This window comes from Carettochelys insculpta, chromosome 23, assembly GCF_033958435.1.
Source record: "Carettochelys insculpta isolate YL-2023 chromosome 23, ASM3395843v1, whole genome shotgun sequence".
NCBI classification, from domain to species: domain Eukaryota; kingdom Metazoa; phylum Chordata; order Testudines; family Carettochelyidae; genus Carettochelys; species Carettochelys insculpta.
This window is the reverse complement of record NC_134159.1, coordinates 10,317,686-10,342,636: the sequence shown is the minus strand read 5'-3', so window position 1 is coordinate 10,342,636 and position 24,951 is coordinate 10,317,686. Positions and strand designations below refer to the sequence as shown.

The window sequence follows — 24,951 nt, the reverse complement described above, 5'->3', positions numbered from 1 at the left end:
GTGAATAAAAGGAGAGGGCAGATAAGGCATCGTCACAAAGATAAAAGCAAATAAATTGGACATATTAAAGATTATTAAAAACAAACATTACTGCGGAAAATGTGCAAGGTGGCGACCCTTTTTATGATCACAGGGTGAAGAATCTGCCTTCAGTTGAAGCTGCTGTTGAATTAAACCACAAAAACGTAACATTCAAATACCACGGAGAGTGTACTGCAAGCCTTGGAATTTAGAATCTGAGTCTCTTCCTTTCATGAATGTAAATCGGGAGTTGCTCTATTACAGAGGTGCACAAAGTGGGCGGTGAGCCCCCTTCGGGGTGGGGGGGCGTGAAATTTCTTAAGGGGGGGGGGTGCAGCACGATCAGCTGCTGGGTCTCAGGCTCATCCCTTTCATGAAAAGTGTTGAAATAAGTTGCTGTTTTCATGTCTGCATATTTGCGTTTTACATTCTACAGACTTATTTTCTTACACACACCAAAAGTTGTTGGTTAGTTTTTATTTCTCCATATGAACATAGCCAAAATTTCCCTCAGTTTGGATGACACTAGATAGGTTGGAGGAGACCTGCTAATTTCAGGGACAAAAAGTAGGGCCCAGTATAAAAAGTTTGCTCACCCCTGGCTCTACTAAGTGCATGGAGATGCACTCATGTAAGGGTCACAAATTCACCCCAATGCATTTTCCTAAACAGAGCCTGCTCTTTCTATCTATTGCAATACAATCTGCGAAGGGTAGAGTCTGGCTGGAGAACCTCACTGCCTTTCTGCCAAAGAGGGCTGTAAATTATAATGCCAGCTAGCTCTTCTGTATAGTGCTTTTCATCAGCACATCTAAAAGCACCTCACAATCTGCAGCACATTATCCTCGCCACTCTCCGGTGAGGCAGGAAAGAGAAATTACCTCATTTTTACAGCTCAGGAATAGAGACATAGAGGGATTAAGTGACCTGGGGTCACATAGAAAATCTGTGGTGCAAAGTGACCCATGTCCCAAATCCTATGTTTGCACACTAACCACTGGGCCTTCCTTTCTCTCTGGACTAGGCTTTGTTCTCTTGACGAACAAGAGAGAGTCAAAAAGGCATCTGGCAAAAAGTGGGTCCCAGCCTTACTGGTTGTGTTTGGAGGGTGCATCTGATTTTTTTAACCTTCCTTAGGTAGGTATTAAGAGAACTTAGAGCCTGTGAAAAGTGCCAGACTGACAGTCCTGGAGGCTAAACAGGCAATTAGATACCCAACTTCCGTTGACTTTTGATGGGACATTGGCACCTAAATCCCACTGGTGCTTTTGCTAATACCCTGTCTATCCACAGACAAGGGGCAGTGCAGTAAGGGGCACCACAAGCTCCTGGCCAACGTACCTCTGCTGGAATGCCGAGGTGTGACGATGTGGGGTGCTGGGGAATTTTAGTCCCCTTGTTATATTGCATGTATTTCCACCTGTCCAGTACTAACCCAATGTGAGTGCCTCAGTTTCCCTGGGCACTGTGCCAATGACTAGCTAGTGACTGGAGTTTCAAGTGTGATATTTTCTTCTATATACACAATTGCCATGCCCTTTGTAACCCGAGCCTGGAAGAGGGTGCAGCCAGGTCACACCTTTTGCCTAGAAAGCAAGACAAAGGCTGGAGGAGGGGCCTGGCTGCTGGGAGTGGGGCTGAGGAGGAAGGGGGTAGGGCCAGGGTTCTGGCTCTGACTCCCTCAGGACCTCCCCCCACCCCGCCCCTCAAGATGGACTGTACTGAATGCTTCTGGTTTCTGTGCTGACATCTGTTCTATGCTGTGACCCTGCTATCTAACAAAACCTGTGCTACTTGCTGGCCAAGTGTCAATCTGACTCAGACGGGAGTGCATGGTCCAGGGTCCTCCCCACGCTCAGTGACACAAGGGAACTGCTTCAGGGGTATGAGACAGAAGCTTAGTCTCTGGGGTTTATTCATATCTTGACCATTTTGCCTGGGTTGCCAAGGACGGTGGCGAAGTCCACTGAGGTATGGTTGAGCGATCGAGATGTGTCCAAGAGGAGCTGAACTGACAGCTTGTAGCATCAGGGTGGAACGCCTGGCCCTACTGAAATCAGTGACAAGAGTCCTGCTGAGATTTGAGGAGGGCCAGGATTTCACCCAAGGCTTAGGAGAAATAAGCAGCTCTGCCCCCTTGTTTAGGAACAACCCCTTCACTGTCCTCCTCTTCTTCCCTTCTCCTACAGAGACCCAGAACTCTAGAATGACCAGGTGGCTTTGCAAGGAATTTTTCCCCACTGCACTGGTCCTAGCTGTGTACTCAGCGCTATGTCTTCAGAAGCCAGAGTAGCTGAGCAAAGAGTCCAATCCTTCTCACCCTGAAGTCCACAGCAAAACTCCCACTGACTTCAGTGGGAGCATGAACAGGCCCGATCTAAAATGCTGGACTGACCCTCTGTTTGGAAATGTTCTTGATGCTGCGAGAAGTGTGTGTAAGGGGAGCTCCGAGAGACACTGAACTAAGCTGTGAACTCTGCATATGAATGAAATCACTTCAAGCCAACCAGCATGGCAACACCCTCAGCACCAGTGCCACCCAACTTATTAGTAAAGCACCCACAGCCGGCAGCACGTGCTCCTACTAGCGGTGCACATCGGCGCATGCCTGGGTGTGCATAAAATTTATTCTGCCCACACATGGAAAAAATCAGAGGGAACATTACCCAGCACTCTTAGGTCCAGCACCTTTGTTCCCTTAGAACCTTTCCAAGTGATCTCTATGGGTTCTTGCTGGGAACGGGCACCACTGTTCATCGGCTGTCTCGTTCCAAAAGCTAACTGCCTCTTGGAGCCATTAGGAAACAGCTGACGTTGGTTCATCAGGAATGTTCTTTATGATCCTGTAACACCCTAGGCACAGTGCAGCTCCCCAGCTAGGACGGCAGCAAGCCACAAACAAAGCCATCTTTACTGTTCCTTCATTCCCCACTGGTCTTGTCATCCACTTGTTGAATACTGTCTGACTTCTGCCCCATGAGCTCTCTGCAGCTGGGACTCTCTGGCTGTGGCTACACTAACCCTCCCTTTTGGAAGGGCATGTAAATTATGGCCATTCAAACATGCAAATCAAGTACTGATATGAATATTCAGCACCTCCTTTGCATAATGACAGCCACCTGGCCCATCGAAAGTGTTGATTTTGAACTAAAAATAGCATGTAGGTGGGGTTCCTTCAAAAGGGTGCCCCAGTTTTGAAAAACACTTTCAATTGGGAAGAAGGGTGTTTTCAAAATCAGGGCACCCTTTCGAAGGAAGCTTGGCTACACGGCTATTTTTAGTTCAAAATCAGCACTTTTGACAGGCCGGGAGGCCTCCATTATGCAAATGAGGCACTGAATATTCATATCAGTGCCTCACATGCATTTTCAAACAGCTATAATTTACATGCCCCTTCCGAAAGGGAAGGGGTAGTGTAGCCACAGCCTCTTTGTTCCACTTATCTGTACAGTGCCTAACACAGGGAGGCCCTGACCACTGATTACTTCATTTTTCCTTGTCATGCTGCAAAAAGCACCCATTTGCCCTCCTTTGGTTCAGTACAACCAGATGAACTCTTAAAATTGTGTTTATTTCAAAAAAATGGGAAAGAAAATTGCATAAATAATAACAAACCTACAAACCGAATAGCTTTGCTTTCGACCTCTATGCAGCATATTTCTTTCAAAAATTGGCAAGCCATTTTCATGCCAGTGCTCCTTTAGCAAATCAGCCTGAAGAGTCCTAAATTCCACCCCCACATACAGGTTTCTATTGGAATTGCAAAGGCAGCTCCATTTGTTGGCGATGTTTTTTAAATAAATAAATAAATAAATAAAAAATCGCTACACGAATGTAACCCTCTCCAATCCATCTCTGAGGAGGCTGAGAATGATCAGTTAGAGCTAACCAAAAGCAGAACAAAGTAGATAAAGTGCTTGAGGTGTTTTAGGGCTTTAGTTGTTGAGGTGATGGTAGAACAACTAACTAGTCAGGGCAACACCACCATGAAACGTTTACAGCCAAAACCTAGGGGTGGCTTATTCTTGCTGTTCAGCTCCTGGCCATTATAGATCAATATTCATCTCAATGAAGATGAGTAATTTGTTTAAACGTGATGGACTGATGCCTGCTTAATAAGATACAACAAACAGTCATGCATCATAAGCAGCACATTTGCGGTGTATGTATCTCTTTGCCTATGCAACTACTGGAAAGTCCTACCCACTTGGTTATTAGGTGGTCCAAAGCATTGAGTAGAGCAAGTCTACGTTCAGAAAACCTTAAATAGGTGGGTCTGCAAAGCCCACAGGGACCATGGAGGTGTACCACTCATGGGCTGGGAAAGATAGATGCTAGTCCTGATGTGCTTAGGAACCATACAGTAACTGTTTGGGAAGAAGTTCCCACTTCTTTGGGCAAGTGACCAAACGGATGGACTGAAGGACAAAGCTAGGAACTGGGTGCAAAGAACTGCCTCTGGCAGAGACTGAAAAAATGGCTAAACACCTTTGAACTATGCTCAACCCCCAAGTCCACACAGTGGAGCCATCAGCTGGAGGTTTTCAGCCAAACAATAATAATTCTTGCTGTGACCAAGACCACACACCAAATGGCACCACACCAGCTTTTTAAGACTAGCAAAGCAAAGGCATATTGATTTCTGCAAATGCCATGTTTTCACAAGAACGAAAAGGCTAGTAAAGATTGTGATTCAAACCTCCGAGACTCTCCTATTACCCATCCCTTTTACATAGCCATTACCAGCCCTATTCTGCCTTAACAGAGGCACAAATCTTGTTTTCCTGTCACAGCCAAAAGCTAATTTATACACTTGCAAGTGTCAGCTCTTCTGATTCTGGCCTACTTCTGCCAGGAAAAGCACCATTTTGGTGCCAAGTCATGTTCCTACTTTCTATATAGCTCACACAGAACTCAGGAAATCTATTCAGCCCAAATACCACTTTTTTTCCCCCCCCAAATTTACCTCAGTTGTCAGTGTAAGAAATAGTTCACTCTCCCTGTGTCCAGTAGAAGAAATAGAAGTGAGCTCCTGGATCCTTGAAGGATCCAATCATACAAGGAGAGAAGCTGGTGACTAAGAGAGGGGATAGTGAGAAACAGGTAGGTCAAGATTCTGGTGTTCACTAACTCACAGGACGCATTTTGCTGATGATGAGCACAAGATTTCAGTTTAGAGGTAGAAATGCCTTGTGGGCTGAGAAGTACGAAGCAATGGCTCAGCTAAAAGAGACCAGGGTGTAGAGGCAGGCAGCAAAGCCACATCCTCAAGGGATGTGCTTAGAACTAGAAAAATCAAGGAAGTTAACATAAGCAGAAGAGAAAACAGAGACTCTCTGATCTTGAGGTTCACTGCAGCCCTGGGGCCCTGAATGTGTCCTGTCCTACCCAAATCCACACTGCCCACCTCTGTCTTCCAAACAGTGAGGCTGCATCTAGATTCAGTCCAGCTGCTGGCAGCATCATGCAAATAAGGCCTCACGAAATTGTCAACAGGTTCTCATTTGCATATTAGCATGGCATATTTGCATATTCATAGCAGAAAACAAGCAGTGTAGATGTGGTTCTGCTGGCAAAAAAAACCCTCTGTCGCCAGCCCCTTATCCTACTTGCAATTTTGTGAACCCTCATTTGCATCATGCTGCTGACAGCCAGACTGAATCTGAATAGCCCACCTGGGCAAGGAAGCACCAGATCTTAACTGCCCCCAACTCCACCCTGGCAGCAAGGTCCTCCCTGTCTCAAATGTGCCAGGCAGCAGGCTCCAAAAGCTCTCCCCAGCATTGCTACCATCTCTTCACAGACACCGCAAACCTGTCCCTCCGCAACCTCTCTGTGAGAGGGGCTCGTATTTTAGAAATCATGACACTTGATCACAGGCTCGTACAAAAAAGGCTTTCACATCTCTTTCGCTCTAAACACAGAGCCAGGCATCCTAGTGCTTGCACACACCCCAAGCTGATGGAAATCAATAAGATGTAATCTCTTTACAATCAGTTTGGTAGGCGGCTCATGGGGAATCACAGAACAGGAGGCAGGAGCACAGACCCAAAAGTCTAATGATGGAAATCTGTTCCTCACCTAGCTCTCTCGTGTTAGAGCACAACTCCTTGCGTTGGTTCATCTTCTAACCATCTCACAGAACCAGAAGGGACCTTGGGAGGTCATCAAGTCCAGTTCCCTGCCCTATCAGCAGAACCAAGTGCCATCCCCAACAGATTTGAATGCACAGGTTTTAGTTTCTCCTTATATGGCAGCATCAGGAATATGGAGCTCCCAAAAACCGCCCCCGCCCCCGCCCAATGCACCAGCTGCCTCATTTCACCAAGCAGACACCCAGAGATTTGCGACTAGAAGTGACAGGACTCTGCGCTGATGATAATCACAGAATTATCATGAGTCGACTGCTCCATCACTGGGGCTATGCCTACACTGCAGCAACTTGTCGACAGAAGTCACTGTCGGAAGAGACCTTCCGACAAAACTTTTGTTGACAGATTGCGGCCACATACAAAAGGGGATCGCTCTGTCAACAGACAGCAGCCAGCCTGCCTGGCCACTCTCTCAACAGAACAGCCCCCGCACCCTTGCAGATGAGGTCAGCATCTGGCAAACACTGCCGGGAGCCCCAGTGACATACACCCTTAAAAGGACACCCCCACCCCTATGCACGCTACCTGCCCATGCCAAGGCCTGCCTACCTCCTTGAGGGACAGCATAGCTAGTAGAGGGCTCAGGCATTTGCTGAGAGAGACTTTGCATTTCGCAGTTAGCCGTCGTGCCAGAGCAGCCCATGGGGGCCTTGCACGGAACCCACATGCAGGTGCTGCAGCTTCTGCTGCACCTCATCCTGGCCGCCCTCCTCTTCCTCTGGGGGAACAAGCCTGGCATCGGCTTCAAGGAGCACACCATGGCTGCCGCATGGGCCCAGCTGCGCTTGCCCCCCTACAGTGCTCAGGCAGATCTAGAGGTACAGCACCAGTTCTGACTGGTGAGACCAACTCGTCATGGAGCAGTGGGGTGACCAGCAGTGGCTCCAGAACTTCCACATGAGCAAGGACACCTTCCTGGAGCACTCCACCCGGCTTGCCACTGCCCTCTGGAGACAGCACACCTGGATGCAGCCCACCATCCCCCTGGAGAAGTGGGTCACCTTCACCTTACGGAATCCCGCCACACCCATCAGCAACAGCTCTGGCAGGAACCAGTTTGGTGTGGGGAAGTCCACCGCTGAGGCCGTCCTCATGCAAGTAAAGTACTGCATGGTGGGAGGAGGGTGTCCCGTCGAAGGGGGACCCTTGGGGAGCAGGGTCAGGGATGCAAGGGCTAAGATTCGGGGGGAAAGCCCTGTCTCTGGAGGACTGCACCATCCCACCGGGAGAGCTCGAGGGGGGGAAGGGGAACAGGGGAGCTCCCTCCCCTAGTCCCTGCATGGGTGCATTTTGTCCTTTCACAATGTAGGCCATGATGGCAATTAACAGCATCCTACTGCAGAGAGTCATCCACCTCACAGATATAGACGCCACCCTGCACGGAAGCTGGACTCCAAGCGGCATCGGCCTCAAGATCCCCTTGCACCAATGGGGCGGCAGCCGGGGTCAGGCCTGGCAGGAAGGGACCCCCCCGCCCATGTGCAGTTCACAACACTGTCCATGGGAGCGGGTGCTGACTCTCACCTGTGGGCATGCCCGTGTGCTGGGAGATGCTCGCCTGGGTGTGTCTAGGGTCAGGCTTGTGCGCATGTGGCTAGCCCGCTTTCAGCTGTGCCAGGGGCAGGTGGGCCCCTCCCAACCTCCCAGGGCCTGAGGCTCATCCACGCTTCCATAAAGTTGTCAGTGTCCTGGCACCCATGCCCCGTAACTGCCTGCTGGGTCCAGCTGGGACACGCTGCCGTGCACATGGTTGCACGTGCTGGGACTGCAGCATGAGTTTGCACCCATGCCGGCCTGCTGAGCCTTGCAGCATGCCCCGGCTGCATCCACCCCCCACACCCTGGGGTGTATGAAGCTTGGGGTATTTACCATAGGGACCCTAAACAGGTCTGATGATGCCCTAGAAGTGGCCTGACTCGAGAGACCCAAGTCAAGGGAGATCATGAGTGTGTCCTCCCTGGCTCAAACCCAACATCTGCTACTGGCTCTGGTTAGGCCCCAGGGTGGTCCTCCTCCTCCTCTGGCTCCAGCAACCAGGAGACTGGGGGTGGGGGCTCTGGTGCAGTCGGAGGAAAGGTGTCTTCGCCCCTCAGGAGTTGGTGGAACTAGTCGTTAACAGAGGCAGGTGGTGGGTCCTTAACCTTGGCCCGCACCAGCTCCAGAGTGTAGGCAGGGTGGCAATGGCCAGCTGGGTGTATGCCAGGGCAGTGCGCCTCTTGGCGGATGGGTCCAATAGTATTGTCTCCTTTGCCCAGAGGCTGAGGAGGTCCTTGACAGACGTTTTGTGCGTGGGGGGGGGCGGGGAAAGAGGGAAATTTCCTGGGACCTCTCCAGCAGCTCCCTAGAGGGCCCCAGTGGGTCACGCAGCAGCTGGCTTTCCACGACCAGGTAAGATTCCACTGTAGGGAGTGGCTGTGGTGCGTGGAGACAAGCAGCTTCCTGCTGTGCTGTTTGTATGCACTCAGCTTCCTGCCATGGGGTTTCTGGGGCTCCCTGCGGCTTTAAGGCTGGCCGGAGCTGGGAGCACAGAGCTGTCATTGCTGTGGACAGGGCATCTCCCAGGGGCTGCAGGCTGGCACCATGGAGGATTTCCCATTCAGAGGGTCCCCAGAGCAGCCACACTTGCTTCCTGTCAACAGATGCGTTCTGACTCTTGGGAGGGTGACAGAACGCTGTCAATGAATGTGCCACATTCCGTCAATTTACTGTTGACAGAACACACTTGCAAACTCTCTAGTGGTAGACATAACCCAAGAGCACTCACTGAAGGGATCCAAGAGAGGAAAAGACTTACAAGATCAAAGGAGTAAGTAACTGATCAGATCACTTCACTCATACAAGAGCCTAGCTGGTTTGCGCTGAAGTATCATGACATTTGATGAAGTGGGTCTTTGCCCACGAAAGCTTATGCTCCAAAATATCTGTTAGTCTATAAGGTGCCAGAGGACATCTTGGTGTTTTTGAAGATACAGACTAACACGGCTACCTCTCCGATACACGATATCTTTGGCACTTACCCCCTTGAGCCAATGGCCCATTGCATCCTAATAAATAACTCTGCTAAGTTGTTCATACCCAGGCTTTATAGCTGGGATAAATCAGCCCCTTTCCAGCATCAACTACAGTGTTTTCCAATTTTATTTGTCCATGGAACTCTTTTCAACTAGAAAGAATTTTGCGGAACCCCATTCCCAGGCTTTACCTGGCCTCGACCCCCAAGCCTGCTCCCCCATCCCCAGGCTTAACTTCTCTCAGCCCCAAACATGCCCCCCGATCACCAGGATTAACCCAGCTCAGCCACTACCCAGCCCTCGAGACTAACCCATCTGTAGCACCAGCTGGGGAGCCTGTGATGGGTGCCCACATTCGCCCAGTGGAAGGAAGACTGCCATGGAGGTGTTCTCCTAGTGGGGATGAGCCAAGACATGCCCACCAGAGGGGTGTGGCCACTCGGGTAGCAGGCATGTGAGGGGCTCTCTGTAGCTCCCTGCCCTGCCGGTGCTGAAATAATGGAACTAAACTCAGTTGATTTAATGGCCGGATCCCTCCCTCTGCCCCGCTGGCCATTAAACCAATAAAACTTGTTTCTACTATTTCAGCAGTGGCAGGTCAGAAGGCCGCAGAAGCATCAGGTATTGCAATGGAATTTTCTTGTGGAACCTTTATTTTCATTTGGCAGCACCCGAGGGCTCCACAGAACACCATTTGGGAAACATTGCTCTGCTATCCTAGGTCCCGTTGTCCCCTTCACTTAGTCTACAAAGGCAGCTCTCAGCCTCTACTGTACAGTGAGCTCACGTCCCAGAGTTATCCTTTGCTCACAATGCTTGCATGCTTTGAAGAAAAGCCCCACAGTAATAGGCCAACTGGTCTGTGGAGCATTCTGAATGCCCCAAGACTGCTAAGTCACCCAAGCAGCTTCAGCACTGCGGGAGCACAAGTCACCGAGAATGCCAGCAACAATCTCCAGAAAATTGGTGGCTTCTTTTGCCTTGAAGAGCAAACCTGCAGGTCTAGACACCTTTGCGTTTCCCCAGTAGCATGCTGGGAGGTGACTTCATTGGAAGCCAAAAACACAGCTAAGACCTGTGTGCAATAATGAAAATCTCAGAGCAAGTCCAGGGCATGGCGACTGCTAAGAGTGTGACCCAAAAGAAACATGTATTCTAAAACTACTTCAGTAGCTTATTCGAGCAGCATCTCTCCTATTTCCCTAACTTCTTGTTTTGCTCTCTCTCTCTCTCTCTCTCTCTCTCTCACACACACACCCTGAAAAGCTCACTGCAGTCTGTGTAATAATACTTTGCAATAACAGAAACTTTCACCTCCGACTCCTACAGCACTTTGCGAACACAGGTGAGAATTCATCCCTATTGTGCAGGCAGATGCACTTACACACCAGGAGGCTTAAGCCTACAGTTTCAAAAGCCACCATTGATTTTGGGCATTCCGCATGAGACGTCTCGGGCTGGTTTTTCAGGGATGCTGACTATCCACCACTCCCATTGATTTCAACATGTCTCCGAAGATCAGGAGAGCCACCTCTTCAGACTGAGAGTCTGCAAACAGAAGCCTCCCAATATCAGTGGGCACTTTTGAAAACTTTGGAACTTGCCCACAACTATGTAGCAAGATGGTGGCAAAACCTAGTATGAGAAACCAGATCTCCTCGCTCCTAGTTCCTTGGGCTTCCTGCTAGTAAGCAATGAACCCCACTGTTCTCTCAAACACCTAAGAAATCATGTTCTAAATTACCCTGAGCCTCCTCTACTGCCTTTGTAAATACCGTAGCTCTTGCGCTTCTCTCTGTGATGTTACCTAGAAACAAAAGGCTCTCTAAGCCCATTTCCAAAGCACTGAGCCCTTCCATCTCCCTCAAGCGAACATGAATTCTTCAGATATTTGGAAAACGATGCCTGTGGTCAACTGAGTCATCAGGGTATTGAAAATAAACATAATTGCTATGCGGCTATAAACACACATCATTAGTCATATTACTAATATACTGAATTTGAAAGCTGCTGTGTCAGTAACAAATTCTCTTATCTCATGCACGGCTGTCAACAAGAAATTATGAGAAGTGAATTTGAATAAGCTGGAGACTAAAGCACTACCATACATCATGCTCCCACTGAATTTTTGTGCCTAAATTAAAACAAGTAAATAAGCATTGTTTGATGGTTTAAAAAAAGCATAAATAAATTAAGGAAAGGGAATTGCATCATTGGCCAAGATCGGGGGAATATGTCTTGTCAATGAATTGCTTACGCGAGTGTGAACAAGCTAGTACATTGCCAAGGCCTACAGAAAATTTTAAAAGTAACAACCCTATATTCCAAATCAAAATATTTTGGTGTCCCTCCATTTTTCTCAATCAATTGCTTTCTTCTCCCATCCCTCTGGTGTGGCTTTACATCATGAATATTCACTGGCTGCACAGAATGTGCAAGTAATTTTCCAGTGTTTCCAGTGTTAACAATTTTGTTATTAGGAGAACTGGCAGGAATTCAGAGTTTGTATCTGCTACCTTCATAGTAAATAGTCAGTGGGACTAACGGAAAGGGGAGGTACTACTAAGTGTGAGCACAGGTGGCAGAACAGGCTGTATATTTGTTAAGTGCCCAGATACTACAGTGACAAGAATGCAGGCAGAAATAATCAATCATTCTTGATCTTTCAGAGATGGGGATGAGTACCTCATCCTATACGTACAGGAATCCATGAGTTGTCGCATCGCCAGAGAACAGGCCTTGGGGCTCAACAGCCTGGCATTCAATGCCTAGCTCTACTACCCCCATAACTTCAGTTTACTATCAGTTATATGGGAAAATGGGACATTAATAAAGCTAACCCATCTCCTAGTACAGCTTAATCAACAGGTTTGTAAAGCACTTGGAGCGCCTTCGTGGAAGATGCTCTACATGTTATAAATATTATCCTACTAGGTCTAAAGGAAATTACCTGACTAGGCAAAATTTGGGAAAAGATCTAAGAGGGATATTTTTAATCAAACCACTAAAAACTGAAGTGTAGAGGGGACCTGAAAGCTGGTACACCTGGCCTAAAAGAAAGACAAGCAATTTGAACACCATGGTGTGCAGATGTACTTCCAGTGTATTTAATTGTTCTACAAGCACACAACTCTCTTCACTCTCTCAGCTGGGCAAGGAGTCAAAAGTAAATAAAGTGAGAAATATGATGAAAAATAACAATGATCTTAATTATTAACACCCTGGTTATGCAAGGAACTCTGTGCAAGAGACCACTGGACTTGAATGTCTGATTTTCTTAAGCTACTTTCACTAGCTCAGCCTTAAAGCTTTGGAAGAACAAAATGCAGACTATATCACTAGGAAACGAACACTGTCGATTCAGAACAACTCTTGCTGATCAGTCGCACAGTGGCAAGAGCACGGTCTGCAGATGTAACTGCCTACTGGGCTCAAGGCAAAGTCTTCCAGTGACAGCAATGAAAGAATAAGATCATTAAAGGAAAAATAGAAAAAACTCTATGAAGAATGTCAGAATGATAAAGGTCCCTGATCCTGTGGCATCACTGAGAACCACATATGCTACTAAATTTTTCTTAGTACTGAATATGCTTCAGATTGTAGTGGAATAATTCCCCTCATGGAGCAGTAGGGTTTGCTAACCCTACTCTCTTTAAAGAAAAACACTGCAGACCTTATTCTCAGAAGCACAGACACGATAGCTGTCATTCTGGCCACAAATGGGTACTGAAGCCAGGGATCTCCATAGCTAACAGCATGAGCCTCTATAGCTGAAACTAAAAGGACCAAGTCCACAGCTAGGAGCTGTAGCAAACTCCCATCCCTCTCATCAGACAGAGGAGACACAACCCACACCAGCCACTGACTTACATCAACAGTTCCCATGGACTCCACTTCTGAAAAGCAGACACTCTGGTCTTAGGCCAGGTCTACACTAGACCTTAAAGTCGACTGTAGATATGCAGTTCCAACTACAACAACTGGGTAGCTAGAATCGACTTATCCACCACCGATTTACCTGATCAATCTCACTGAAGGAGGTCAACAGGAGAAAACTCTCTCATTCACCTCCTTTACTCCTCGCGAGATTGAGTATGCAGTCGACTGTTGACCCCGACAGTTCAATTTCATGCATCCCTACGAGCTGAGAGAAAAACCAAACCCTGGAAGAGCAAACCTGACCAGGTCAATCTTCCAGGTAGTGAAGCCACATTCTTAGACTCACCAGTTCACTTAGTAGCTGTAATCCTCTATGCTTTCAGAGCCATTCAGCATATTGACACAGCTACTCAACACAGCAAGTTTTAAACAATTCCTTCTGACAACTGAGTACCTAGACTCAGATTCAGCAAAGCACTTCAGCAGAAGTCAGTGAAATTAAAATGTAGGTTTAAATGCCTTACTGAATTGAGGCCAAAGTTGATACTACAACAGCCATAATACACAGCCATCAATCATAGAGCAATCCAGGCTGTGGTTACCTGAAGACTCCAACTAGCTTACTTTTGAAAAAAAATCTATCTGAAATTCCAACCATCTAAGCCAAGACAGTGAAATTCAATCCTGTGCAAAAGGCACAGCAAAATGCCCATGCACCACTTAAATCGGAGGGTTCAAGTAGGATCCAAGTGGTACACACTGAAACAAAACCACCTTGTGAATTTCACCTTGCATGAATCGCTTAACCGACATAAAGCATCGCTACAATGGATCAGAACACATGGGGACTAAATGAGACCAAGCATCTTGTGCTATTAAAAATGCAGGTAGGTACCTAAAATATCCATAAAAATCTGGCTTTAAGAGACTGCAATTCTATCAGTACCACTAGTGGCTGCATAAAATAGCTCAAATTGCTGCGCTGAGAGCATGAAGTGTTAATTTCACCCCCAGTCTGTCCTCACACTCATAGCGAGGCTAAAGTCAAAACAATATTTTCTCCGCTAAACGGAGGAGTCAGGGGGGCTGTCCAGGGCGTTGTGTGACCTGAATGGCCACATAAGTGCAGGCCTGTTGGAGTGAACAAATGCCCCTCTGCACACCCCTCCCTCCACAGCTGTCCTCAGATGCTCCATCCTTGTCATGCGGAAAGTACATGTTTGGAGAAAAAGGATCCTTGAAAAAAAGTCTCTCTTTGCTGTTTGGATATAAGACAAAAATCCTGACAGCACGTCAGGGAAGACCCTCATCCTGCACATTGGGTTGTTATTGTGGCGTGCCACCAGTACAATGTTTTTTAAAAACAAACTTTGCAGCAAGTGACACTAAGTTAACAGCCTTGGAGAACAAAGTCCTTTATTTAGCCACAGGTTGTCTACCAAGCTTGGGCATGGCAGAGCAACTTCTCTGCATGCACTTCCCCTCACCCAACATGAATTAATCATGATCTGGAGTGGGTACCTGTATGACCAAGGGAGTTTGATCAACCCTTACATTCTTCTCACACCACCACCTCAGGGCCCTGTGGCATTAACAGAGATTTTGCCATGTTCTTGCCCATTCTGGAGTGGTCATCCAACCAATTTGACGTAGTCCATCAATTCACCATCAGATCATAAGAACTCTCAGTTGCTACCAACACAGGCTGCATGTGAGCCTAGGACCTATGGGTGAAAGGCTTGCTAGGTTGTCCAGAGTTCAGCAAACTTTCTGAGGTGGAGTTCCGAAACTTGACCTGTTGCCTTCTACGTACAGTCGAAGTGCTGGTGATATTTTTTAAAGTCACTAACAGTCCTACTTATAACAGCTGCATTAATAAAGAAATTAAGATACAGAGTTTTAGGTTTTAAGTGGGGGTTGGTAGCACTACCTGGTCTTTTGTTAATCCACAGGCAGCATGGCTTTGAGTAAGCTCCTGACTACATTGGAGAGGAGGGGCGGGGCTGAGCTTCCACCTCAAGTGCAGATGAAAAATCAGCTCGCACGCTACTGTTGGCACCTGTGTCGGAGGTTGCTGACCCCTGCTGTAAGCCATCCCCTGATCTATCAGTCCTCTTGCTTTCCCAAAGTTTATTTACTTAAATTCATAAGATTGGCAGTGTAGCTATTTAACACCCATCACAATTATGTTATTCAAAGAACATAGAGACAGATTTATTTTTGGTATCATCCTTCAGAGTGCCCCCTTAAAATACCTGGGAGAAAACTCAATGCCCGATATCAGTATACAGGACTGACCTACGAAAGAAACACAGAATGATATAACAAGGTGTTGCCATAACATGATAGGGCAAATTAGGAAGATGATACAAAGGAGACGGTGGATCTAATAGGCGTTTTGATGAGACAAAGTGTTCTTCCCATTTTCTCCCATAAGAATGACAAATGCAGTTCACTTCAAATGTAATTTTACACTTAACTGATTGGCTTCTGTTATAATACTAGCAGTATGTGGTTGTAGTCACATTTAAAATAATAGCCTCCTTTTTAATTCAAGCAAAGAAATAAAATAGAAGTGTTGGCGACACTGACACAGATTTTCACTTCAGAAAGAAAGTGTCATAACTCCTACACAAAGACAACTTGGGCCAAATTTGGCTTTTAGGGCCTGATCCTGAGTATTGCCTTGTGCTCTTCAACTCCTACCGACCAACTCCATGACCACAGGGCTTTCAGCAACAGAGTTACAGATGTTGTGGGAAGCTGTTAGCACACTGCAGAAGTAGGCACCGAACTACCAGAGTGTAACTTCCTTCAGCAACTTTACTGGAGGCTCTTTGTTGCAACTGAAAGGAAGCTGGCTGATTTTCTTTCAGGCTGTTGTTGCTCCTCACCTCTTATCACTGGGACCTAACTCCTTAGATAACAGAAAGATCCCATTGACATTTCAATTTGTTTTTAATAATGTATGTAATTATAGTTATTAAACTGAAATAAAGCTCTCCACTGGGCACCACCACACACTTCGATAAATTGCATTTTTTTTAAATAGGCGACAACAAATCTATTGTTTTCAATTATGCTGAGACTAACATCACACTGAAAAAAGCTCTGTTCAGTCACTCATCAGATTACAAACTACTAAGAACAAACGGCTTTTTCAAAGCATGCTCTTGGAAAACACAAACATACCCGGGTATTACACAAAGAAATCAATTTTTCTGCTGCTAAAAGATGGTAGAAGCCAAGCAAGTACTTAAGGCTCAAACTTTTCTGGGAGGGAGGGGAAAATGTAACAAAGATTCAAAAAACAACAGTCAATGGGATTGTACAAGCTTCCCTAGCCAAAAGTCTATATTTTTAACTGCAAATCTAAGCTGATAACCTCTACAGTACATCACCGTACCTATTGTCTGCACTGATTGCATATGATGAAGCGGGTCTTTGCCCACGAAAGCTAATGTTCCAAAGTATCTGGTTAGTCTATAAGGTGCTACAAGACTTCTTGTTGTTCTCATACCTATTACCATTCATTCAACTCGAGAAGAAAGATGAAAGGAGGTTCTTCTTCACATCTTCTTTTGACAGAGATATTCCAAAAGAGAATACTTTGGCTAGTAAAGTACACTACAATTCAGGGGTAATTTATCTTTAGGCTCAGCTCCTTTAATGTTCACAAAAGCTCTCAGATTAAAAAGCAGATAAAATACTTTTTTAAAAGGTAACTGATAGGTTCCCACATGCACAGATTATATAAAACACATTAGAAGAAAATTAACTTCCAGCTGGCAAGATATCAGAACAGGGGAGCAATCCTAAAACCACTTAAGCACAGGTGGTATCTTTTCTTATGTGAGTAGTCTGGGGATCCTCACATCAGCAAATTTAAGCATTAACAGGATTGTTTCCTTTGTTTGGTTGGACAAACTCTTGATTGGACTGTAAACACATCTGATGGTGGATTAAATTTAATAGCTGCAATTCCCTATGCAATATAAATGGCAAAATATGACAAGTTTGAGGGATCAAACCCACAAATTACTCTGTGTAAATCAATTTGTGCTAATATTTTAATAAACACAACCCCAATGATGTGAAGGAGTAGCAATCAGTTTTGTGAGAAGCACTGCCCTGTGTTTTAGAAGAGCTACTCTGCTTAAAGAGCTACCCGTAAAATACAGCTGTTAAGTAATATAACAGACATCATACTGAAAGACACTAGCAGTAAATAAGTAAATAATATCTACTGACACTCTAATCATGCAGGTGTAAATTCAAATCAATTATAGCTCGTTCAAGAAAGGGAAGAGTTTACACTATTTTCTGATTAGACATAAGCATTGTTCTGAGTGTGAATTATCTTGCAAGCCAGTGCTTACCTGGTCTTTTTTTTTTTTTAAATAAATATCTCTAGAGTAATTGTGACCCAAGCACTATTTTCATTAGTATAACACAGTATATTTCAGCCAGAGAAAAGACGGGGGGGGCGGCAAAAAAAACCTGACAATCTTAACAGCTGTGCATCAAGAATTTAGCACTCATTTGGTAACCCTCATGTAAAATTAAGACCATATAGCATTCATGACATTATGTAAATATATAAAAATAAAACTGGTTTATATGCTCAGCCCTTTCTACTGCATTTAAGAGACTTGCTGGTAAAGTCCACCTAACTTTGGGGGCAGGGGTGGAATGGACATGGAAGGGTTAATTGTTGGGGCAAAAAAAATAAAAATCAGATTCTTTACTGATTTTTAAAATGAGTCTTTATTCTTAGCAAAACTAATCTTCCTGCCATTTGCTCATTAGAAGACAGCTCTCGCCTGTGATTCATAAAATCTCCAGTACCTTGCACTCTGCAAATACAACACGCCTGGACTTCTTTGCTACGGTGAGGTAATCGAAATGCACATATTAGCAATGCCTTCCTCCTCCCCCTGCCCCCGAACACATTATGGGACAGGTTATGCCATTTACAAATTCCATTGTATTAAACTATGCATTAAACAGCAGGACTAAAATGCATTAATCACAATTATAACATGGCTTCTTTGTTACCAAATTACTAATCTGATTCTTAGACCTTAATCAAACTCTAGGTACCTGAGAGTGAATTTAGAATGGAATTCAACTTGAACAATGCTAATTTGCAGGCTAAAACAATTCACAATTGCCAAAAAACAAATATTTTAATTCTTACGTAGAGACATTTAAAATGAACCTATCATTTAAAAATAAATGGAAAAAACTATCACCACCTAGTAGTTTTTAAAGAGAGAGGATGTGAGGTCTCATAGCTACACATTTGTTGTAGTAACCATTCTATTCAACTGCCGTTTTAACTCTGGTTTGAGATTTCTGCAGCCTACAGTGTAATAAATTAAATTAGTGGAGAACATACAACGTTAAAGACAAAAAGCTGATTAGCAGGGAATGTCAGATGCCTTTGCCATTTGACTTCAGCAACCAGGGAAACAATGCAGTCTAGGACTACCTCATCTACTGGTAATCCTTGAAGGATCACGAACAGCTCCCGCAATTGACGGTGTCAACATAAACTGGGTATCTTATTTCTAACCATCCCATCCACACAAGGAACCAGATCAAGATACCATGACACATCCCACTACCATCAGGAAGGATTAACCCACAGCTGAGCCAGCTCTGGAAAGACACGCACTAAAAACATCCCCCCCCCCCCAAATATCCCATAGAGATACTTCTTTTCATACACCCCAGATGGTCCAACTCTATGCAGAAGCACCTCATGTCATGTTTATTTTACTGAATTGCTACAGTGCAAAAGCAGGGGTGGAGGAGAGTAAAGCTGCAAGCCAGGTATTTAAAGACAAAACTAAATCTCAGTAACCCTTTAAAGTGCAAATATCAACGTGCTGCTGTCTAAAACAAAACCTTGCTTTGGCTACAGCATCTGGAGCCTTAACCCCTGCAAAACCGTTGCCCCGAGCACCCGGCAGGAACTGAAACCCCAATTAAAAGTTTACCCACAGTGGGTGGATAAGTGGGGGTGGATCACAGACCCTCCCCTAGTCCGGCCTCCCCTCCCCACCACGCACAGCTCTGGATGAGGGGCACTTCCCCCCCCAACCCCCCGCAGCAGCAGCCCTGACTCCAGCCGCCAGGGAAGAGCCCTAGGAAGAAAGGGTTAAAAGTTACACGGCCCCCGAACGCTCCAGCACCCGGGAGTCGCTGCAAACCCCCGGCCAGCAGCAGCGGCGCTGGGGCCAGGGCCGGTCCCCCACCCGGCGGGCCCCTCTCACCTTGCGTGTTGTGCTGGTTGTTCTCCATGACCGAGGGCTGCGCTGGGGGGCTCAGCTCGGCCAGGCGCCGGTTGGTGGCTGTCAGCTCGGCTCGCAGGTTAGTCACCTCCTGGCTGGCGGACTGGATAGCGCCATCGATGCGCAGGGCCAGCTGCTTATTGTCTTCCATCATGCTCCGGATTTTGGCCTGGGGAGGAGAGAGAGCGGCATGATGCACCAGCCGGGGGAGGGGAGGGGGTGTGCCGGGGGGGGGGGGCGGCTGCTTCTCGGTCTCCTCCCCCCCTCTACCTGTTGGCTCCCCTCTCCACCTCCCCCGCGCCGGCTCCAGCCGCCGGAGACCGAGCAAGCACCGCCGTGCAAAGGACATTGGCGGGGAGCGAGCAGGGCAAGCACTCTTTAAATGGAGCCTACCATCTGCAGCGGGGGAGGCGGGGAACCCGGCCAGCGCCCGCGCCGCCGCCGCAGCCCCCGGCTCTGCAGGGCGCCTGGCCGCCGGGGTGCACCCGGCCAGGAGCGGAAGGGGAAGGGGCTCCCCCGGGGCGTGAGCTCGCCCGGCTGCGGGAGGCGCTGCGGGCTTCCTTCCCTCCCCTGCCCCGGCCCCGGCCCCGCCGTGCGCCGCCTCTCCAGCCGCGGCCACGGAGCGCGCAGCCCTGCGCGGGGCGCCCGGCGGGGGCAGGCGAGTGGGGGAGGAGGCAGCGGCCGCCCGGCCGCCAAACTCCCAGCGGCCCGCGGGGAGCCTGACCGCCCCCTGCAGCCCGACTAGCGCGGGAGCGTCTTGCAGCGCGGGCGGCGGGACTGGGTGCGCCCTCCTGCTCCGCCAGCCACGGAGAGGGGTCGGGGAGGCAGCGCCACGCTGCAGTGGCCGCCGCCATGCTCGGGGGAAAGGGCCAAGGGGCTTTGTCTGCCCTCGAGGGTGGGAGGGCTGGTGCATGCCCCCCCCCGTGGTCCTGGCACCAGGGACCACCCCCAACCCCCAGCCACCCTCGCCCCCTGTAGTGGCCCTAGTCCGGGTTCGCTTCCCACGATGGGAAAGCGCCACAGGGTTTCACCCAAACACTGGGGGAGGTGGGCAGCGAGGAGCTGCCATCTCCCAGGCAGGGGGGCCGGATGCCCCCCGCACCTGCCAGCCCAGCCTGAGGGATAGTCTTGCAACCTGTAGAAATCCCACAGCCAATAACTGCAGAAAACCCAAGTCACTCGCCCTTCCTTTGAAAACAAAAAACAGTCAAGTAGCACTTTAAATACTAGCAAAATGGTTTATTAGGTTTGCTTTCGTGGGACAGACCCACTTCTTCAGACCATAGTCAGACCAGAACAGCCCTTCCTTTGGTGGCAATTGGCCAAGAGAAAGAGGCATAACTCACAGAGCCCATGGCATTCGCCCCGTTCCAGCTACTGTTCCACTTGCATAGGGATGGTTTCTCTGGCTGCCTAGGGGGATAGGGCCACTTTTCAAATTGCAGACCCGACAATCATCCCCCGAACTGTCTGTGGACAGCTTCCCCCATCAAAGCCAATTCTAGCCCCTATGTGCAGGTAATTAAATGAAGAGAAACCACAATGTAGATTTTCAGCCATCAATTTATAACATTGTTGGAAGAGATTTAATTCAAAAATAATTGACTGTGACATTGCAATTTATTTAAAACTTGTTTTCTGTGATCATTGTTATCTTTTTATTTTTCACAGACCCCCTCCAGTACCCTTGCAGAACCCAAGGGTCCACTGGGCCCAGATTGGGAACCACTGTTCTAGTGGAGATTGTCAGGACTGCTGCAGTTTTTTGTTCCCAGCTCTATCGCTCAACTCAGTGCATGTCCTTGTGCCCACAGGTGTTTTCTAATGTCTCACTATAGCTACCTGTAAAACTGAGATATTGTAATCAGGCCTGCTGGAGGTGAGGGCAAACAAGGCAGTTGCCACTGGGATCAGCACGTCAAAGAGTTTCGGAACTCCAGCTGCTGCTGAAGTAGCAGTAATGGCAGCTGGAGGTCTGGGCCCCTTTGAAATGCCACTCTGCGCAACTCTGAGGCCTAGGCTACAAGGGGATCAAAGTCGATCCCAGAGACACAATTCTAGCCACGATATTAGTGTAGCTAGAATTGACCTATCAGGATCGACTTTGTTCCCTGGTGTAGACCAGGGATCTTTGGATTTGCTCAGATGTCCCTTACTCCACATGTCAGCATGGAGTACCAGGGTCGATGGCTGAGCTCAGAGAGGTTGATTTTTGCCGCGTCTTCATATACACAGCAAAATTGATCTGCAGAAGATCGATCGTGGTGCACCAACCCCCACTTCCCATAAGTATAGACATACTCTGAGTGAGTGGGAAGGCACAGCACTGATTGCCCTAACTCCCATTCCTTCTACGCTTGGCAGCGGGGACCCAGGTCCCTCTTCCACCTTGTCCTGGTGGCTATTGGTGCCACTGATTGTAATGCTGGCTTGCAAAACACCTATCAGAATTGCAAGGAAGGCACAAAACCTTCTCTGCTTTTCCCATGATTATGAACTGTAGAAATATAAGTAGGAAGTTCAGAAAATGAATTTAAAGGACTAGCTAAAGACTTGAAAAGGGAGTAACAAAAATAAATTAAACACATCCACAGCACAAAGTCTGCTAAAGAACCAGTGGGACCACTGGACAATGGACATGCTAACGGAACACTCAAGGATGATAAAGCCATTGTGGAGAAACTAAATGCATTCTTTCCATCCATCTACAGAGCAGAGGATATAAGGGAGAGTCTCAAACCTAAGCCATTCTTTTTAGGTGACAAGTCTGAGGAATTCGCTCAGTTTGTGGTATTGTTAGAGAAGGTTTTAGAACAAACTGATAAACCAGATGGTATTCACCAGGACCAGATGGTATTCAGCCAAGAGTTCTGAAGGAACTCAGATGTGAAATTGCAGAACTACTCTCTGTGGTATGTAATCTATCATTTAAATTGGCTTCCGTACTAGATGACTGGAGAATAGCTAATGTGACATCAATTTTTAAAAAGGGCTCCAGAAGTGATCCTGGCAGTGATAGGTAGGTTAGCAAAACTTTAGTGCTGTGTAAACTAGTAAAACAATATTGTCAGACATGTAGATGAATGTAATTTGTTGGGGGAATAGTCAGCATGAATTTTATAAAGGGAAATCATGCCTCACTAATCTACTAGACTTATTTAAAGGGGTCAACAAGCATGTGGACAAGGGTGATCAAATGGCTATAATATACCTAGATTTTCAGAAAGCCTTTGATAAGATCTCTTACCAAAGCAAAATAAGCTGTCATGAGATAAGAGGAAAGGTCGTCTCATAAATAAGTAACTGGTTAAAAGGTAAGAATAAAGGTTCAGTTTGAGAATGGAGAAAGGTAAATAGTGGTGCCCTTGGGGTCTGCCCTGAGACCAGCCTATTCAACATATTCCGAAATGATCTGGAAAAACGTGTAAATAAGGAGGTGGCAAAATTTGAAGACAATACAAAAATAGTCAAAATAGTTAAATCCCAGATAGATTCTGTCAACAAAAAAGCTGTGTGGCTGTCCGGAGGGGCCTTCTCTGGACAGACACAGCATCCCCAACAATGGGCAGCCCTGTCTGCTTGTGTTTCCAGGTGCTTGTTTTGTCGAGAGAGCAGCTGGGCTCTCCTGATTGGCTTTTGTGTGGCTGCAGTCTGTCAACAGAAGCTTTGTCAGGAAAACTCTCCTAACAGTGACTTCTGTTGACAGTGCTATAGTGTAACCATAGCCAATGTCACCTGTGGAACTCCTTGCCAAAGGATGATGCAAAGACCAAGACTACATCAGGGTTCACAAAAGAAATAGATACATTCATGGAGGTTAGATCCATCAGTGGCTTTTAGCCAGGACAGGCAATGAACTGTGTCCCTACAATCTGGTTGCCAGATGCTGGGAATGAGAAACAGAGAATGGATTATTTGATACCCGGTCCTAATCATTACATCTGGGGCAGCTGGCACTGGCCACCTTTGGAAGAGAGGGTACTGGGCTAGGTGGACCTTTGTTCTGGCCCAGTATGGCCATTCTAATGTTCTTATGATTATGGAGGATAGTGGAAAGGAGAATAACGACATTTACTGGGACTGAGCACCATGGACAAATCCATTTTTGTCCTTAAGTCAGTGAGGCAAATAGAACTTTGCTAGGCTGGTGCAGTCTGCCAGGTTGAATTAGTTGTCGAAAGGACTTGAGATCTTTAGATGCTATGGGAGTGTAAATTATTATTCCTCAGTCCCCTCATCTCTTTTGTCTTCTCCCTACATGGGCCTTGTGTACAAGTCTCCTGCATATCTGTACCCGAAGAGGAGTGCAATGGGTCAAAAATATGGAAGAGTCTGTGAGAATAGCCAACAGCTTCCCTGGTATTGCCTGGCTATATCCACCCAGCAGGTGTTGCAAGAGTCTTGAGAAGGGTGCCAGAAAGTCCAGTGTGGCATGTGCCCACTGAAACAATAGAGAACTATTTGGCATTATAAATGACTGCTTCTGGAAGTGGCCGAGGGGTAGCTATGTTAGTCTGTAGCTTCACAAATAACAAGCAGTCCTGTAACACCTTAGAGACTAACACACTGGTTAGGTCATGAATAGATTAATAGAGGAAGTGGGTTTTACTCATGAAAGTTCACAACCTCATCAATGTGTTAGTCTCTAAGGTGCTACAGGACTGCCTGTTATTTGTGCTTCTAGGAGCAACAAAGTTTTGCAGCATCTTTTCAACACACTGGAGGTGAGCTACTCGCATTTGGACTGTGGAACCTTGTTTGTACCACCTTTCAAATCTATGGACATGAACGTGACCAAACAACCAATGTGTTAGAGGTTAGACTAGATGACCCCTGCAGGCCCTTCCACCCTGTGGTTCTATGTTTTCTGCCACATGGAGGCCCAGAGAACGAGCCCATTTCTTACTGTAGAACTAGACCCTTGAAGAAGAGGAAACAAAAAGACTAAAAAAAGTTTTGGGAGAAATCAGGGAAGACTGAGCAGTGACTGTCATGCTGCCTGTTGCTGCCATACTTCCCATATACTCTCAAGTCTGCCCTGTGCATGCGCTGGGGCAAGTGTAAGGCAGTTTCCAAAATCTGAGCACTTGCAGTGGTATAGACATCACAGTGACCTTGACCAAACAACAGCAGGAGAGGGACAGAAAGGTGGGTCCTGTCCCAGCCATTTTCATAGAGGAAGATATATTATTTTTTCTGATTCAGAGAAAAACATTAATATCAGTTTTGTCTTTCCTTTGGCAGCATAACCATCATGTGATGGTGCAGTTGAGCCGGCAGGATAAGCACGTCAGTTTCCAATTTCAGGCGGGATTGTGCCATTTACGCTCTACGCAGACTTAGACCGTGGCATTACAAGAGTGGCCCCTTAGAGGGGACAGAAAATGTCCACAGTGGCCCCAGTAGCAGCTCTGCTCTAAAATGACCACTCTACATCTGAGGGAGGAAATGGTTCAACAAACAAACAAACAAACAAACAGGCTCATAGTTTCGACTTGTCACATGTGGCAAGTGAAATGAGGTAAAGCAGAAGTGTGTTGTTCTCCTGCAAGACAGTGGTCCCACTGGGAGGTATGGAACAAGGTATGT

At 47.0% G+C, this 24,951-nt stretch overlaps 1 protein-coding gene across 1 annotated transcript in view; it reads right to left on the bottom strand.

The window, feature by feature from the left end:
• Positions 1-19,803, bottom strand: part of KAZN (kazrin, periplakin interacting protein) — a 401,651-nt gene extending 381,848 nt beyond the window's left edge. The window contains exons 1-2 of the mRNA XM_074975804.1: positions 19,756-19,803; positions 19,345-19,531 (exon numbers count right to left, since the gene is read on the bottom strand). Coding sequence (XP_074831905.1) covers positions 19,345-19,531; positions 19,756-19,758 — 190 coding nt within the window. The 5' untranslated portion in view covers positions 19,759-19,803. The remainder of the gene's footprint in view (positions 1-19,344; positions 19,532-19,755) is intronic.
• Between the last annotated feature and the right edge of the window lie 5,148 nt (positions 19,804-24,951).